The 20,039-nt window shown below is 41.1% G+C and overlaps 1 protein-coding gene across 1 annotated transcript in view; it reads right to left on the bottom strand.

Moving 5' to 3' along the window:
* znf536 (zinc finger protein 536) overlaps nucleotides 1-20,039 on the bottom strand; it is a 219,708-nt gene that overhangs the window by 122,217 nt on the left and 77,452 nt on the right. Inside the window, exon 3 of the mRNA XM_072464924.1 lies at nucleotides 4,497-6,751. Coding sequence (XP_072321025.1) covers nucleotides 4,497-6,750 — 2,254 coding nt within the window. The 5' untranslated portion in view covers nucleotide 6,751. The remainder of the gene's footprint in view (nucleotides 1-4,496; nucleotides 6,752-20,039) is intronic.

Below are 20,039 nucleotides of genomic sequence, written 5' to 3'. Positions count from 1 at the left end.
ATGGGATGAAAAAACTTTAATCACATAAATATCAAAAGAAAAGACTGTTAATTTTAAAATGAAATATCTTAAGTGACAGTGATACATCCAATACAGAAAGACATGCCAATCAAAAAAATTTTGTTGAAAATTATTGTTTAATTTAGTCGAAGTTGTGTTTTTGTCTAATTTAACATTTTTGTTCGTTTTTGAGATCACAAAATCCTGCCGACAACGCCAAATGTAGCATATTTTAAACTTGCTAACCGAACGTTTGCAGCGAATCCTTTTACCCCGATCACAATACTGTAAAACAGAAGAAAAGCGAGTTGATCTGAGGATAGCAAACAAAAAGACAGATGACGGCACGCATAAATGTAATTATCTCTTTGTTTTCGCTCAAAAAAGACTAAGGAACATGCTCAAGGTTAGCCGCCATGCTACGCTATAATAAGAAAGGTCTGTGGAGGACATTGCTGACACAGTCCTGCCTATCCACACACCCCCCATCTCCATTTTCTTTTCTTCTTTTTTTTTCACTCATTGCTTTTAAACAAGTGCCGTCTCAAAGACAAAAGCGGCGGAGTTGACCTTCTTTCACAGTTGAGATGTTATTGTTGATTACTATAATTTAAGTTTAACTCAGAATCGCCGTGGGTAGGTGGCATGGCAGCGCGGTGGTAGCAGGTGCACGCAGACACACGTTGATGGAGTTGTTGTTTTTTTCAGCAAGAGATTGAGAGAGCGATATTAAGAGAAAGAAAGAAAGAAAGGAAGGGAGAGAGAGAAGTTGAGATGATAAGATAGAACAGTAAAGTAGCCACATCCTGTAAGTTAGAGCTGGCATGCATATTGTAAAAAAAAAAAAGAGTTGTACGCAGCAAAATAGGAAGATCTAAAATCACTTGCATCCTGAATTTTGATCTTGATTTGAGTAATGAATTGGGTGTTAAGATTTCTTTTGTTTAGAAACTATGGGGGAAAATTACAATTTCAAATAAGATAATATGTTAAAAGGTGATTGAATTAAGAAAATTTATCTTATTCTGAGTTTATTTTGACCTTGTTAGAATAAGATTTGCAAGTCTAGCCCAACATAAGTACATTTTTCAAACATGTTTGCTTTAGACAATTCAAATATCAAGAGTTAAAAGGCACAACGGAGGCTAAGCAGCTCTGTGGTAACTGTGAGCAGCTCTCTGGTAATGTCCAATGTTTTGCTTTTCAAGCCAGAAAATGCATGTAAAACTTACAATTTCTGTAAAATGTGTTGATAACTTTGTGGCTTGTACATTTTCAGGAACAGATTTTAAATAAAATGGTCTTGTGCTCATTACTCACCACAGAGCTGACTAGCCCTGAGTAAGCTATCAAACATTGCATTTTTAATTTTAATTTTCTCTATAGGTAAACTGAATGGAAAATGTACTTTTTTATTTTTCTTGTTGTAAGTAATTATGTTCTTGTTCCATTAGCAATCTTCTTTTAAGATAGCCAAAATAAATTAAAACATTTGTTAAATACTTTGCATTTCCTGCACTTTGGGTCAGATATTTGGATTTGTTAGAAAGTATTTTGTATTGTTTCAATATATTGTTTTGATTCAAGCTGGGTTTTCTGTCCATGAATTAAACGTTTTCTCAGTTTAGATTCAGTTCAACCATTTGAGTGAAAATGATTTTATTAGACAAAAAAGTAATGCTACATTTTAATGTCTGGGATGTGGTTAAAAAGTGCACAGAGAGCAGAATTCTGATTTGGAAACATAAACCACACATCTTATCTCAGTGCATTTCTTATCTTCTTGTTAAGTCTTGTTAGTTTTTCTTGTCTTAGTTTCTTTCAAACTCGTGCAGTCTTGCAATACAAAAACGTATTTAAACCCAACAAAAATACCATGAAAAGGAAAATGAAACCAAACCAAACATTCTGACTTTTAATCCATTTGAACTCACTTCTGTTCCTTTTGCAGTGTAAAATACAGATATGTATTTCATGTGCGCACACAACAAACTAGACTAGAACCATGGCACCTTACTCTGCATGAGATTCAAACACATTTTTCTCACACATCAAAGCTTTCTAATTTGAGAGTCCCTGAGCCCCGAATGAAAATCACATTGTCTAAGTTGTGAAGAAAAGACAAGTTTTTTTTCTCTCTGCTACTTGATGAAAAAACAGGAAGTAGCAAGAACAAGCATATTGAAGATCCTTTTCATTTTCATATCTGTTTACTTCTCACATTTTTCTTTATCTTTTTTTACTCACTACAACCGCAACGGAGACGCTCGAGATCTGCGCGGTGTCTAATTATTTGGTGCAATTTGTCAGATCAAAAAAGTGGGTTTCAAAAGATTGTTTGTGGAGATTCGGCAGTGGGCGATAATGATGAGTTTACGGTTTCCAACTGCAGTAGGTATAGGTAATGTTTTATACGTTACACACAATAGCCCTTAAAGTACCAAATATGTGCGCATGTGTTATTATTTTTCTTTACAAAATGGCCATGTAAGTTTGGGGACATTAATATTTTTTGTTGTATTATGAAGACTCAACAAAACCAATCACATAAATATCAAAAGAGAAGCCTGTTAATTTTAGAATGAAATCTCTTATAAGCGACAGTGATACATCCTTCAACTTTGGGTAATACAGAAAGACATGCCAATCAAAAAAATGTGTTGGAAATTATGTTTCAATTTAGTTTTTGTTCCGCGTTTTTGAGAGATCACAAAATCCTGCCGACAACGCCAAATGTAGCATATTTTAAACACGTGCGCATGTGTTATTATTTTCATTTAACAATTCTCATAAAAAATGGCAATGCAAGTTTGGGTACATTAATAATTTTGATCTGTAAAGACGAGACAATGAATAGTGGAATCTTCACACTTAGTTTAACAACGTATTAGAACATTAACATGCTAAACTCATAAAGGTAATCGTAATAGTTCACAAATCTGACAAAATCATAAAATGAACACGTTGTTTGTCAGAATACAGTGTTCCATTGTATTTAATAAACTACTCAGACTACTGTAGTTAGAATGAGAGGGACTCCAGCATTATGAATTACAATTTAGACATTATTCTTTGTTTTATCCCGTGTTGCTGCTTTAATCCTTCTCTCCTTCCTTCGAGACGGCGCCTGAGGGAGGATTTCACCACTTACAGCTAAATCAAACGCGCCTCATTATACTCTGTTAACATTTGCTTTTTTAAAACACATTGCTTTTTTTATTTGTCGATGATTATTTTAACCCGCTTATTTTCCTTCTCTTGGCGTTTACTCGACTGGATGTTAACACAGCACTTCTGAAGTTGTTGAAGCCGTTCTCATCAGATTCAAAGCGCTTAAGTCAAAAGAGACAGACAGACAGAAAGAAAGAGAGAGAAAGAAAGAAATGGAGAGAGAGAGAGAAGGAGAAAGTTGCAGCATTAAAATTCAGAAGATAATTACATCCGCTACACCCCCACCCTGTTGAGAAAGTGTTATGTTTAATAGTCTCTATAAAGAAAATAGGTTTTTATCTCGTTCTCATTTTCATTAATTCCTAATTGGGGTGGGGGGTTGTCTGTTATTATTTCTTAGATTAAAATAAACATAGCCCATCCTATGTTCAAACCCATCACACTACACGGGCACGATAAGGACTTCATGCCTCTGTGGATAAATAAACAATCCCGTCTCCACTGGTGGAATTAAGTTGCTTACAGCCTTAAGCTAAGCCGCTGATTTATATTTATATTATTTATATATTTTTTCTCTCAAAAGACTTAAAAGCACATAGCCGCTTTTGCAAATGAAGTACGCCGATTTTCTTTTTGACCTGCTTTATATGTATATCTTTAATTAGTGTCTTGTTTAGCTTAAACCGACTGATTATCGCACAGTCGTGACCTAATTACCGCTCGCGCTTCTTAACGCCGGCGCGGTGCCCTGAGGAGCGAGCGAAAGTTACCTTTAAAAACTTGTGTAATCATTAGCAACGAGCCTCCCTTAATCCCACTAAACATATACTTATCTAGCCCCAGCCGGCCCGTGTTTGCCGGGGATGGGAGGAGGAGGGAGGGAACTGTCTCCCATGCATTTATTAAAGGCATTTATTAATCACTCTGCTTAAAATGAGTTGGTCCCTCTGCTCCTAGTCTTTACTCATGCTCCACGGGGACATAAGCCGCTAACCTGCCGCGCGGATGCAACGCCAATGCAGGTATCTGTCTTACCAGGGCAAGTCCATTTAATTTAATAAGGCTCAAGAGTAATTGCTGGAGAATTGGAATTTGTATAACCTGCTTTCTGTGCAAAATGCAAGTTATGTTAAAATGCTGTATTTGTAGGTTGAAAAAAATAACACAGCTTTGCACAGATATAAGACGTACCAGCATTTTCAAACCTGGCCAGAAGGAGCCTACCAAAAACCTGAATTAGGCCTAAAAAATCCGTTCGTAGCGGAACTTAGAATTTAAAAGGAACGAAATAGAATAGACTTAGGCTATGTGCAAGTTTTTCTTACCTGAAGATGGGGACGAGGGGTGTGGGCTGTCGTCCTGGACACTGCCGGTCTGTGAGTGGGCCCCTCCCATGGCGCTCTCCTCGGTCACATTGGACGACCCTGGAGTGGTAGAGCGGCTGATGGATTGAGATTCTGGATCACTGGCTGAACCGCGACGCTCGTCCAGGGCTTCTTCCATGCTCCTGCGGTCCTTGCCGTGGACGCGCGAGTGGACAATCATCTGGTGGTAGGTGCGGAAGACCCGGCCACAGTCAGGGCACTCGGAGGGTTTTTCCTTCATGTTAGAAATGCCAAAGTCTAAGTTGGGACCTACTAAACCAGTGAGGCCTGCCGAGGCATCTCCAGCACCGTGGTGGGACAGCAGATCTCGGTGACCGTCGAAGCCTCTGCCATCTTCTTTCATGGACATCAGAGCTCCACTGCCAAGCTTGGAGCCCTGCAGGGCCTCAGATAGCTTTTGCTTGGAGTTATCAGTGGAAATAACCATAGAATAGTCTGGTTTGTCTTTAGAATAGGACGTCATAGAACCAGCATTCTCGTCTTCCTGTCCAGGGTTCATTTGGTGCAGATGCTGCTCTTTCGGCATGAAAGCTCTGTCCATAGCCATGCCACGAGCCATCAATTGCCAGGCCTGATAATTGTTGAGAGAATCCATCTCTGCCACCTTTGCAGCAGCCTGAAGGCGCTCCATACAGCTGGATTTGAGTGGGGGCACTAGGTTCAGACACCCCAGGAGTGAACGCTTTTCATTCTCATCCAGCCCATGGCCCATGCCCGCTGCCATTGGTCCCAGGAGCTTTCCCAACATCTCTTTTTCTTTCATAGCGATTCCGGCTTTAGCCAACATTTGGTGCTGCTCACTGAGGCCCTGCTTGTCTGGTGAAAGGAAGCCTCCCTGCAGGCAGGAAATGTAGCGAGAGTAAAGGTTAGCATGGGCCTCCTGAGCCAGATTGTTCATGCTGTTGACTGAAGCTATGTCTTGTTCACTGGGCTGAGGGGGCTTGTTCTTGATGGCAAGCTTGTTCAGATGCACCTTCATATGGTTCTTGAGAAACCATGGTTCCTTGAAACGGCGACCACAGATCTGACAGCAGTGTTCAAAGGAGTCCTTGTGTTTGCGCATGTGGCCCTTCAGGAACCAGGCCTGGCTGAAGACTTGGCCACACACATCGCAGCGGAACTCATTGGCCACCTGCGTTCCTCCAGCTCCACCAGAGCCTGACCCAGCAGTAGTCTCAGCAGTGATGTGGGCCTTCTCAACGTGACTTATCAAGTCCTCTTCATGTGAAGCTGCAAACTCGCACAGAGTACATTTGTAGGGTTTGTGGAGTATACGGATGTGGCGGTCCAGCTCTTCCTTCTTCTTAAATTTGCCTTTGCAGAAGGTGCAGCGGAAACCTGTGGCTGGATTCAGTGTATCGTCCAAGGCTCCAGTGGGCTTTGGTGAAGAGGAGGGCTGGGAAAGGGTCTCCGGAGTGCCCAGGCCCGAAGGTGGAAGGAGGCCACAGGCTGAGCCAAGTTGCGGCTGATGGGTGGTGCTGTTGTTGAGGCCCATGAGGGGTGCGGGGGGAGTTGGAATGATGCTTCCACTTCCTCTCATTTGTTTGTCTCTGAGAATGGCCCTCTCTTCCAGCTCATGGAGGAGCCTGTTCTCTTCCCGCACACGGCCTCGGCCCTTCCCCAAGTTGCCCAGCTTGTGGGTGCGGAGGTGGATCTTCAGATTGCCCTTCTGAGCGGCTCGGTGGTCACAGTAGGGGCATTTAAAGGGCTTCTCTCCAGTATGTGTACGCATATGCAGGGACAAGATACTGTTAAAGCGGAAGCGCTTGCCACACAGTGGACAGGGATACTTTCTGTTCTTGCGGGCGTCATCCTCAATGTCATTCATTTGGGACATGATTCCCAAATTCTGGCCATTCAAGAACTGCTGCAAATCGACACGACCATTTAGCCCACTTAAGGCTCCTGCATCTATGTCTCGGTTTAGCTGATTAGCCAGAAGTGCCATCTGACTGCTGATTGGCTGACTGGCCAGGGCAGTGTGGTGGGTCTTTTCATCCAGAGGCGTGGCTGCCTTCTCATCTGGGATTGGCTGAGGGCGATGTAGGTTGGGGAAGGCGTGGCCTAGTTGGGCAGTGAGCTGGTGAAGCTTCTGACTGATAGGATAGCGTCCATTTAGAACTGCACTGTTGAGATGGGCTTCTGCATCAGGCACTCCTGATGACACACCAAGGCACAAACTCGAGTCTTCCATCCTGCAACAGCAAGTAGACAAGTAGCACAGGGTTACTTCAATGCTTAGAACTAGAGGTAATGTAAATGGCCTAATACAGTATGTAGGCATAGGTCTGACGCTCTTTACTGTCCATATAACATATACAAAATGTCTGACCATTTTAGTTACAATTACTCTGTAAACATGATGTGTAGTGTGTAATTGAACAACTTATGCCTATTCAATCAGAATTCCTCCAATTACATGCCTTAATGAATGGAAGCAACCACACTGTCAGGGACGCCACAGCAATACTACAATTATGATATCAACAATGGCACTTAAACCAAAGGGTTACTCCTGTAAACACACTTATCCCTCTGACATGACACTATAATGATGTAATAGAGTCCTCCAGAGCAAAGCTCTGATTTAAAGCCCTTAGCTCATCTGTTTAAACAACCTAATTTACCTTGCATTATTATTTTATTTCTTTATTTCGGGAGAACAAATACTCTTATTTTCAAGTTTTAAACTCTTAAGGATAGATTGGGCAGATGTTCTATCATACAAATCCTCACAGAGAGATCCACAATACAAATGTATAATGAGAAGAGATTTACATCCATAAATGTGCTTTCTTTCATATGTGCTTAAATAAAAGAACAACGGCCTTAATACAGTTCCATCTGTTCTCCAGATGGAGAGGTACACTTGTATGTGCACACTTCCTCTGGCTGCTTGCAGGGGTCAAGCCCACAGAAATAATAACCACAGTTCTGCTTTGGTCAACAAAATATTGTATAATATCTCATTAAGCTGATTAGTATGCGGGCTGGCAGTAGTGGCAGCAACAGTGCTATAATACATGATTATAATGAAGAACAAAAATCTATTATAGTAAGGCAATATATATGCGTGTGTAAAAGGTGTGTTCGCTTTGAAAAGAAAAGTGTTAACTAAGAGACTGTTTGGAAGAGGACTTGATCACACCATTATGTACACGAGGAGGTGCAGGGCACACAGGGCATGTAAGGACCAGGACCAGAACAGATCTCGTCCATCTTCCTACTCCCCCAGCATCTCTATGGCTCGGTCCATGTGTCTTATTCATTTGTTTTCACATTCATTTGACATTTCTCCCTCATTTCTCCCCGTCAGTGGGAGGTTAGTAGACATAAGGGGTGCCTGTTCTGTTAGACCTTGTCCCCTCCAACACACAGTTCATGCTGGATTCTTATCTCTTGGGCATGAATTAGACACTGTAACAGCTTCCACTTCTGTCTAAAGGAATGTGACACTTGTGGGCTGCCCTTTGAAATTGCCACAAGTATCATAAAGTAGTTGAACTGAATGCACCTCCAATATAATGGCCATGCTATGTTCGGTAGCCACAGACTTAGAAAATGACATGCCAGACAGCGCTTAAATTTATGGTTTATCTCAACATCTCATTCTCATGGGACTTGAATAATTATCCTCGTAAAGTAGAGCTTAATAATGTAATATATAAAATTGAGTTGATTGTGGTGTGTACATTTACCGTTGGCAAAAAGGATACACTTCATTGTTAGACTGATCCAAAGGTTCTAAAATGTATTTATGTGACACCAGCTCTATCAGCAGCCTGCGTGCCTATATCAGGACAGACCTGATTTGAATAGGCCCTTTTTTACAGAGGCGGCTGGCTGCCTTTTGGAATAGAATCTGTGATTTAAACTAGGCTGATGAGCTGTTGCTCATTTAGGGAGATAGCAGCCTTGCCCTTTTCTTCAATTTGATTTCTGCCTTTATCTTTAACATATAACAAAGGCGGATAGACAATGGAATACTTTGAAATGAACTGACGAATCCAGTTTGTGTTTTTTATAAACGTATCCTGGCTGACGAGCGTATGCAAATGAGCCACATTAATATGCTCGCCTTGCTCCCGAGTCATTTTATATTTTTTCCCCTGATTAAAAAGGACATTTCTTATGTGACATCCCCCTCTGCTCATATCCACTCACACACGCAGGGGAATGAGAGGAGAACAACACACACACACTCAGCCTGTAACAACAACTCTATAAGAGAATGTCCTCCAAAAGACACAGTGGGTGTGTTTCATCAAACGGCTGCCCACAGAAGGCTTAACAAGTCTATGTGTGCTGTTACACTGTTACCCTGCTAACATCCGCGTGTTATCACTGCACTGCCAAATCATATGTACATACAGTAGACAGGAAACTCAAAAGCACTCTCTAACAACACGGTACAATGGATCCTTACCACTGTTTGGAGAAGTATTTCTGTCCGTCAGAGGATTTGGTGTGCCCGCCATGCTGCAGTGCTCTGAACACTTGCACTTGTCTGTGTGTGGAAGGTATGTGCTGTTATTCAAACCTGTATAACCTTATCATTTCCTGGCATGAACACTCTGCTGTCTCATTAAAACCATTGGCTCCTCCGATACCTCTAAAACCACAATCACTTCCTTTAGCGTTTTCTCATGAAGCTTCAGCTGTTGCCATTTTGTTGGTGCTTTAATATTCACTTAAGTTCCACGTGCGCCTCAGAAACACACTATAATACACTTCTCTTAATACATTCCCCTCTCTATTCCCATTCTCTGCGAGCCTCAGCTTAATTATAAGTGGTATCTGTAACACAATGGAAATGTATTTCAGTCCGCATTTGAATGTGCTCAGTTAATTTTGGTCTTATCAATATTAGCATGCATCATAAATGCATAAGGGATTTATATGTGCTGCACTCTAATTGTAACCTTATAAATTATTAAATTATATGAAAGACAGTTTCGATATTAGGGATTGCAACTAATAATAAATTCATAAGGAAAGCTTCTTAAACCCAGTGTACATTTGGCCTGTTCAATTTCTGTGTCACAAAACTTTGCTCTGACATTTCATACAAGAAAGTGAGGAATCGAAACGCCATTAGTTGGACTTTACTTTGTTATTTTGGCATGTATCGACACCAAACCCATCGACTAATCACAATGCAATAGCTCATTAAGTCCTAATGAACAAATTCATAGCATTAAACAAATCAATCATTATTCACAATGTGCTGAATTCCATCATATTTGCCGCGAATCATTACCGAGATGAAAGACACCACCGACGGAGCAGTCTGATATTGGACGGGACAATTTGGATATTTACCATATGCTACATGCACTGAGATTTGAATGCTAAATATTTAGTGATTACACAGGCAGGCAGGGACATCGCGCTCCAATCAAACGCCTCCAGTGTTTTTCCAAGTACAAACAGAGCTTCCTCCATCATTTCAAAGATCAATTACCTCAAGCTAAAAAAATCTGGATTTTGTACTTTGCTTGACGGAACAGACTAAGATATGAGTTTTTGCCTGGCTGTGTTTTGCGTCTATTGCAGGTGGTCTTTGTGAGGCTTCTAATTAATCCAATAAAAAAAAAGCGGCCTTGTTTTGCTTCCTCCTTCACTCCGCGGCTCTTTTGACTTCACTGCATTATTACTTTCTGTAATGAGGCGAAAACACAGTGAACTGCACATGGAAGAATGGAAGACAGCGGCAACAATCCCTGCCAGACTCAATCCCAACTCCATTGCACGCCTAGAGCCTCTTGATCAAAACTCATAACTCCACGCACTATCAACAAGAAATGAAGCTTCAAGAATGGATCGTGCTATTTAAAAAAAAGAAGAAGAGGGAAGGATAAAGCAAAGAAGTGCAGACTTGGCGGAGGAATCATTAGGAGTAAGTTTTCATGCTAATAGAGAAATACTTTGGGATTGAAGGCAGTAATAGCCATGTAGGGTGAGGGTTGGGTTAAGATTTCCCAGGGGTGTGTACTATTGCATAAATATATATATATATATATATATATATATATATATATATATATATATATATATAAAATCATACATATGCAAAACTTGATTTATTTCACAGGCTAATCCTACTCACGATGAACATCTTGGGACCATGAACGCTCCATTGAGGACACCCACTGCTCATGAAAGGTTGGCCATAAAGAAATTAATTGAAAAAAATGCACAGAAAATTCACATTTTCATCCTTAAGCATATCCATTAATCTATGCCACCTTCCCAGCAACCTAAATATTTAGCTTTCCTTTTTACAATTTCGTTTTAATTCCACTCTAACAGAAACTGAACCTCACAGCTAATGATTTTGTGTTTGTTTGTTTGTATGTTTGTTTGTTTGTCTGTCCCTGAACATCAAAGCTATTCTTAAATGATCATACATTTCCTTTGGATGTACAGTATCTCCTGCTGAACCTTGAGACTTGCAAAAGGACTCAATATTGCAACACTGTAGAACACGTTTGTGTGGTAGAACTGCCCTGTTTTAACCAGTGATCGCAGGGATTTGAATCAACAAAATCACGCAGTACCTAAAAGTATAAACCAAAAGCGCCTCATGAGTGGTCGCTTTGTTTCGGACTAATGACATTCAACTTTTTTTTTGGAATAAGAACATTAAAAACATAATCATCGTAAAACAAAGGCATGATTCATTCGAGAAAACAATGAATTAATTTTCACCCACTTTGCTCTCATTAGAACTATTGTCCTCCAGAAACTGTTGCAGGAAAAAGAATACAATGATCACATGTTTGGGTACTTTATTATGTAGTTTGAAAACTTCTACTTCTATTTTATTAATGCCCAATGCGAAATATTCTATCTCCAGTTGAAGTTGCTTGAAACAGACCAACTTCCCCTTTGGGATTTCATTCTGTGACTTGAGTAAATTTAAATCTAAGCCAAAAAAACAAATTAGGACACCTCCACCTCCTTGGGGACCGGACCTGCCTTCGAAAACAAATCTCTGCGGAAGACCTCTTTTAAAAAAAAAACTATAAAATATGATCCCGCATTCAGGGACAATGAATAACACCAGATTAAGATAAATCCTTGCTCTTTCTACACGGCAAAGAATCAAAAGAAGCGGATGAAAACTCAATACATCAGCGCCGATATGAATGGACAGGAGCCAGTGTGTGCCTCTCTTCTTTCCTTTTTTTCCCCCCACCCCCCTCTTTTGCACAATATGTCATTGAGGCTGTTTAAGAGCGCTTGTCAACAGGTAGTTCAACTTTCGACTCATCCCCGCTGGTCGGCGGGAGCCCTCCTGACAGCGCCGAAAGAAAGACGCTGTAAGGGAGAAGAGAAAAATGCTTTGCTTCTTTTTATCTGTCTCTCGCTCTGACAGCCTTTGCAAGAGGGATGCCAGGGGACCCAGATCAATGCGGGACAAGCCGATTCCCACAGTTCATTGTTCCGGGGCCATCCAAATCATCTTCCCGAGACAGGCGGGGGCTCGGAGCTTCGCCTTTATGATAACCATCCCTGGTATTATTCCCACTATGATGAGGATGACCTGCAGATGTGTAGTGTGTGTGTGTGTGTGTGTGAGTGTGTGTGTGTGTGTGTGTGCGCGTGTGTGTGAGTGTGTGTGAGTGTGTGTGTGTGTGTGTGTGCGCGTGTGTGTGAGTGTGTGTGAGTGTGTGCGTGTGTGTGTGTGTGTGTGCGCGTGTGTGTGTGTGTGCGTGTGTGTGTGTGCGTGCGGACGGGGGTACAATGGGAGGCAGAGTGGTGACCGAGCCCCCCCGCCGCAAGCGAATAAAGCCGCGGCAACGGACACAGGATTAATAGTGGCGAGCATTTGTTAAGCAGTCCTGCCGCTGTTCGGGATCGGGGAGCTGACCGGAGCCCGACCGACCACAAATAAATAGCGAGGGAGAGAAGAATGGGATTCACGTGGGACGGAGATTGCGCGGCTGGTTCGCGATGACAAAGAAAACGCTCTTAATTTATGTTTTCCCCTCGTTTTGTCTTTTGCACGATTTGGTGAAAGGGTTGTGTTAGGCGTGGCGGAAAAAAAGGATGTTAAAAATGTTATCTGAGAGTGCGCTAAACTGAGACTAAATATGGATTATGCCAGAATTAAACTAGGAATAGAAAAGGACCAAACCAAGTCTTCAAATGGACATAAACTGAGCTAAAACCAGGGCCAAAGAATGTGAACGTGCCCGACTAACAGTGGGACGGTATGAAGGATGGTTTAAAACATTAGCAATTATTATTTATTTATTTCTGCTGCTTTGTCTCTCAAACTATGGCACTGTATGTTTTAATATTTGCTGAATTCAGAGTCAATTTTGTCCAATTTTCTTGGTAGTAATTACAATCTTAGACCCCTTTAGCCATAGTTTAGACCTGGAATAGTCCCATTATACACATGGTTCTGATCTGGTGTTACTTTTTTCTGAGGTGGTACTTGGTATGAAAATATTCTCTTGATTTTGTAAACATATTGTGAACTATTACACAACTGTATCGCAAATGTCACACAAACGTTTAAAAACCTTTTTCAAAATAATACATTGTCCATTCAGTCTTTGTGTCCATGAGCACGACACTTTACCAACCTCTCTTAAGTATGTGTGAGTGATTGTTGGTGAAAGCGAGGGGCCATTGGCAGATATTGGCAGCCACAGCTCTGTCAATCAGGCCCAGGGCAGATTGAAAGAGAAAGAAATCAACTAAAGACATGGTGACTGTCCTTCTGCTCGTCATTTCACTTCCACGTGCCACTGTCGTCCCCCACAGCACCTGTCTGCGCTCCTGTCAAACACATTGTAAGAGCAGAGCACAAAGGCTCAGTGTGGAGACAGTGTCAGTGTCTCTCATCACGCATGGACAGTCCTCACTCAGGGACAATGACCACAGTGTATCTGCCACAAGCTTACATCACCGTCACTCCTGGACCTGCATGTGCGTCCAGCAAACACGCCGAGGACTCCACGAGCTGACAAGTGGTTGGTCCGGTCAGGTGGAGAGAGGACGGTGGTTCAAGAGTTGTCACAGTGGCTAAAGGTAGTTCGACTCATAAGTGTAAGGAAGAAGTATGTTAATGCCATAAGTGTAAGGAAGAAGTATGTTAATGTCATCAGACTAATTGAATTCTGCAGTTAAACTAATTTGTCAAGAAAGAGTTCGCCTTCAGTGCAAAAGGTTTTTGCATTTGCAGTGCATCAACAGGAAAAATTTACAAGTGTGTAACATTGTGTCCATGGGCAAGACACTACACAAACTACCCATAAGCAAGAATATGGAGGAAAGCAACAGGTATGATTGTATTATAAAAAAAAAGAACATGACATAATATCATGGAATTTCTGACTTCATGAATAAACTTTTCTGGCATGAGTTATAAAAGTTGACTGAGATCTGAGTTTTATGGAGCTGCTACAGCAATGCTATGAAGTACAACTAAAAGTATACATATGACTAAACATGGACTGAACACGCACTAAACCAGGACGTAACCAGGATGTAACCAAGATGACTACGTCTAAATCAAGACTAAACCTAAACTGGGACACGACTAGGATGTAACAAGACGTAACAAAGGCAAAACTATGGCTAAACCAGGACATAACCAATAAGTAACTACAACTAAACTTGAAATTAGCCTAAACTGGGATGTAACGAGACGTAACCAAGGCGTAACTACGACTAAACCAGGAACAAAACCAATTCCAAACCAGATTTCCACAGCACAGCTTTTGAACAACGGGCCTAAACCCCAAATCAAATGCACTCTTAAGGACACGATATTGAATCCAAGACAATGCCGAGTTCAATCTGTTCAGGTGGCGCAGGAGGAGCAAACAGTTGAATGTCAATACGGCCTAAACAGCAGAATATCAGAAATAATTGCTGTTTTCTTCCGCTCATGCTGGGCCCATTCTGCCCGAGTTTTGCATAATGACTACAGTGGGATGGGTGGGGGGCGGGTGGGGGGTGCGGGTGGGGTGTCGGCGGAGGGAGGAGGGGTTGTTGTGACAGGTGCCGAAATCAAACTAAGGTGGAGGGAGTGGGAAAGACAAAGGTTCAATTTACTACGAGGAGACTTTAATTGTTGCACGGCTAATTAAGAGAAGAAGGATCCGCATTTGCACTACGCGCCCATTTACCGCGAGCTGTGAGCGCGTGCGGCGGCTGTAGCCGGGAAGCTAAGTGGCTACGCTGCAAAAAGAGAAAGTGAACAGGAGTTAAAATGTCTCCAAATCGTGGTTTTTAATCTTGATTCAAGTCGTTTTGTTTGATTAGATTGAGTTTGGAGGAGTCTGGACTTTCTCGCGAGCAAGATTTTTTATTTGTTTTTTTTGAGCACCACTTTATAATAACTAAAGGTCCGGCCTTATAAAGCATAATTATTGCTTAATTAACACTCTAAATCTAACTCCAAACACCTGCTCATGCCTTGTTAATTAAGGTATTACAACTAAAAGATGATAAGATAACCTCATAAAACAAACGCTTATACTTTTAATAAAAATAACAGTCTTATTTACAGCTGTTATATGGACAGAAAATATTGCACCAGGATGATCGACATAATTTCACAGTATTGCACATGAGTATAACAGTATTGCACATGAGTAACTGATTATAACAGTATTGCACATGAGTATAACAGTATTGCACATGAGTATAACTGAGTATAACAGTATTGCACATGAATATAACTGAGTATAACAGTATTGCACATGAGTATAACTGAGTATAACAGTATTGCACATGAGTATAACTGAGTATAACAGTATTGCACATGAATATAACTGAGTATAACAGTATTGCACATGAGTATAACAGTATTGCACATGAGTATAACTGAGTATAACAGTATTGCACATGAGTATAACAGTATTGCACATGAGTATAACTGAGTATAACAGTATTGCACATGAGTATAACAGTATTGCACATGAGTAACTGATTATAACAGTATTGCACATGAGTATAACAGTATTGCACATGAGTATAACTGAGTATAACAGTATTGCACATGAGTATAACAGTATTGCACATGAGTATAACTGAGTATAACAGTATTGCACATGAGTATAACAGTATTGCACATGAGTAACTGATTATAACAGTATTGCACATGAGTATAACAGTATTGCACATGAGTAAAACTGAGTATAACAGTATTGCACATGAGTATAACAGTATTGCACATGATTATGAATTGAGTTTGTAGTTAGTGAGTTAGTGAGTTAGTTCGTTAGTTATCCAGCACAAGATAATACAATCGTAAATAACAGGAAATAAGACCAGCGGCAGATCATTTAAAAGTAAAATCGAGTCAGGTGCGGTACGCCTCTTTAAATACGTGTTACCTACAGCATGCAGCCTCTCTTCACAGCTCCTTTACTGCTGGGAGCTCGGGACTTTCTGCCACTTCCTTCAACTCAAACAAAAAGTCTATGGCTAATTAGCAGCGCTCATTACAGCAAGCCAGTGAGGTAATTATTTTACATCACACTGCCGATAATTGAATGATTCTTCAATGTCTGACTGTCGGTTTGAAACTATCTCTTTTTCTGGGGCCACCTCGTCTCACGCGCTCTCTCTCCCTCTTTGTCTTGGAGGCAGATAAGGCTCGGGCTCTGGATACAGGTAGCGCTCGCTGGCACATGCACTTGAATGAAGAAGCGCTCCTGTCGAAGCAAATGGGATTTTTAAATATTGAAACCGCCGCATGTCTTTTTAATATGACCGTGTTAAATCTCTCTTTATTCTATCACTTTGATAAACTCCCCCTCTGTCGTTCTGTCTCCGCCGCGTCTCAACTCACTAATCTGAGGAGTTTCTGAAGGGAACTTTAGCTCTTTGGAGAAGTAGTTAAACTTGTTACGTAATCGGGCTGTAAAAAAAAAAAAAAAAAAAAAGAATAAATGGGGTGAATGGTCTGGATTTGTTTTTTTGCATGAAGGATCTACACACGCCAGAGTACACAGATATTGGAGTAAAAGTACGGGTTGTATGCGCTGGTGGGAGACGGGATTGACTTGCTGACACATTTGGGGCCATGAGCGGACGTTCAATCAACGCCAAGAATGAAATCCAATTGTCTGGTCGCAATGGCGTGAAGTGAGTAGAGTTCACAAAGTAGGTTGGATTTTTGTACTTACAGCAAGTCATTGTAGTGATTAAGAAAATAAAAGAAAACCTCATAATGAATCTAATTTCTTCCCAATGACTGTTATATTAGGCAAGATTTTCTGGTTCCACGGGAAAAAATGAATACATAAAAATAAATAGTCTTTCAAATCTGGACAAAAAATTATAATAACATTCATATTTTTTGTTTTATTTTGTTTAGTTTGTGCCACTGTGATTTCACAATAAATGTAGCTCTTTTTTCCCGCCCAAGTATTGCCTTTACTTCCTGTTTAAACCACTAATCTTATCAAAGGCATCAGGAACTTCTTCTGGAATGCTAACAGTTCTTACAATACCACATATAACAGCTATTGTTCTTTAAGCTTTTCACATGACTGGATGAAACCTCGGCATTAGCGTTCACCAAAACAAAACTACAAACTAAACTAAAAAAAAGAGAGAAAAGGACTTGTACAATTCCATCAAAAAGAGTGTACAGTAAGCTAATGTGCCACTTCTTACAAAAGCAAAGAGCCAAAAAGCATTATCTACTTTAAGCCCAGGGTGTATTTATTACAGGCTAATTGTGGCAGAGGAAGTGCTTGAGAGGGTGAGGCCCCTGGAGAATGGGTGGGGTGTGAGGGGCCCCGAGGACCGCAGAAAGCATGTTTGTCTATCGCCCATCATCAGAACAACACTGCGCCGCTGCTCTTAACTCCACAGATGGGATGGGTGGGGATGAAATAGGTTTACAGGAGGAAATAAAAGACCATTTGGAGAGGAGCGGACAGGCGGAGGGGTGCGTGCCAGCGGGGGGCCGACTGAAGCGGTGCCAAGGCAAGAGCAGCAGTCATTAAAGCAGGAAGAAGTTGGGTCGAGACCTCTTATATGTGTTTCGGTGTATTTGACGGGGCTTTCTGTGAGCCGGGCATCAAAGAGTACATGTTGACAAGCTTGCCTCACGACGGGAAGGTCTTGGGTTCGATTGGCTGCGTAGGATTTGAGAGGGAAAAAGGGTCTGGTTCACGAAAACGCCTTTGTGTGTTTATTGTAAGCAGCTATTTGTGGGGGAAATGAGAATAAGATATTGCCTGTAGGTTATACAATGTTTACGTGGACTATCCTACAAAGATCTCTGTCATGGTGCAGAATTTTAGTGCAAGAACTTAAGGACTGTGGCAGAGGTTAACAGTTGATTCAGGAAAAAAATGAGCAAAAAGCTCTATTGGCGTTTGCGCTCACAAATGATACACTTGATGACCCATGACACAAACTTTGTTAAAAATGTACATGATAAATAAATTTTCGGAAGTGTATACATTGTTATAGATTGCTGGTAATGTGCTATCTTTCTCTGAAAATGACTATTGTTGCAATGTCATTTGAATAAGCTTTCCTCATGAAATGCCCCGGGCCGTTAAAGCGTCCTTGGAATTGGGCTTTTTAACCAGGTTAAGGCTGTTTTGGGCGTAATCCGGTCCTGGGTTTGCAAAAGACGACTGCAAAGCTTGACTTGAACTGAACAAATTAGATTTCCGTGTACATTATGTGTACGTTATTTATTGTCTTTGACGAAAAAAATGTCGTCTTCATTCAACTCATTCGTCAATGCTACTGAGGAAACATCGGATCAGAGCCAGGTTCTTGAGGTTCTCTATCCATCCAGGTACCCTTTTAGGTACCCATCCCGATACTTATCCAGACACCCATCCAGATACTTATCCAGATACCCATCCTAGTACCCATCCAAACACCCATTCAGATACCCATCCAGACACCCATCCAGATACTTATCCAGATACCCATCCTAGTACCCATCCAAACACCCATCCAGATACCCATCCAGATACCCATCCAGATACCCATCCAGATACCCATCCAGACACCCATCCAGATACCCATCCTAGTACCCATCCAGACACCCATCCAGATACCCATCCTAGTACCCATCCAGATACTCATCCTAGTACCCATCCAGATACCCATCCAGATACCCACCCAGATACCCATCCTAGTACCCATCCAGACACCCATCCCAGGAGAACATGCAATCCCCTCACACTGGTCTGGGATTCGAAACGATGCCCTTCCTACAGTCGGGGCAACACTGCTAAGTACCCTTCATTCTACTTAGTCAAATCACGTATTGCATTCTGCACTTACTTTGAGGGCTTAAATCTGTGCATTTCTCTCATTCTCTGCCCTGCCTGACCTTCAGCATCATCTCGGAGTTATCTGGCACAACAAAAGCTGCAGCGGCTACACAACTCATTAAAAAAGACACACATTTTTACAATATGAAGAGTGTGTGCGCGTGTGCCTGTGAGGTCGGCAAGTTCATTAAGGCACTGGATGTTTATAATGAAAAATGACCTCTATGTAGTACACAGGCTGAACTTTTCCCTGGAGACAAGTGTACAAGTACCATGTGCTAAACTTACACAGAGGAGATAGCCTTTTACTTGGAGGCGATGAGCCCGATGGAAACGGAGAGAATGCAAAAAAACCCCACAAAAAAACAGGCCTATAAAAGTAATTGTGGGCATAATACTGCATTGTTTAAATGACATAAACATTAATTAAGGATTTCATGGGTTATTCTCTTCAGTAAGCCACAGCTGCCCTAGGACTGACTGATGGAACTGTGGCTGCCAAATGCACCAACCGTCTCACCAATCACCATCAGTGTTGGTCAGATTACTTTGTCAAACTAATCTGATTACTGACAGCTGATTACTCTGATAGTAATGTAGTTACTTAGTCTGATTACTTTATTTTAAAAGTAATTTGACAGCTGAAAACTGTAAGTTACGTTGATTAAAAAAATAAAAAAATAAATAAACATACAGCTCAGGAAATCATAACTCATAAAACTATTAAACTTCATATTATTTAAACTATTGTTAAATAAACAGCAGCAGAGTCACTAAGTCTTGTAATTTTACTCTAATTTGTAACTCGTTAGATTTGGAAACTGAAAGGTAACACCTACTGCCCAACACTGCTTGCTATAGACATATAATCTACTATAAACTATATATATTCATACTTTTTCATAAATACAATTTGTATAGTTGATAACAGTTACAAATCTTCCATGAATTTTAAAAAAACTTGCAAAAACAACTTGATATCTTGATGAATACGATGCAAATATGATTAAATATACTTTACATATATTGTCCATGTCTTATTATAGGTCATATTTAAGCACTTTTGCACATTCTAAAGATGCTCCTATGGCAACGGCGCTAGATTTCACCCCAAATCCCATTGAAAAGTGCGGCTCAGCGCTACAGGATGACACAGCTGTTGCCATTAAAAACACGCCGGCTGCTAAAGGTTGCTCGGCCT

Source organism: Eucyclogobius newberryi, unplaced genomic scaffold (assembly GCF_026437365.1).
Source record: "Eucyclogobius newberryi isolate DKJ021-1_F unplaced genomic scaffold, fEucNew1.0.hap1 SCAF_5, whole genome shotgun sequence".
Classification (NCBI taxonomy): Eukaryota; Metazoa; Chordata; class Actinopteri; order Gobiiformes; family Gobiidae; genus Eucyclogobius; species Eucyclogobius newberryi.
This window is presented reverse-complemented; position numbering and strand designations above follow the sequence as displayed.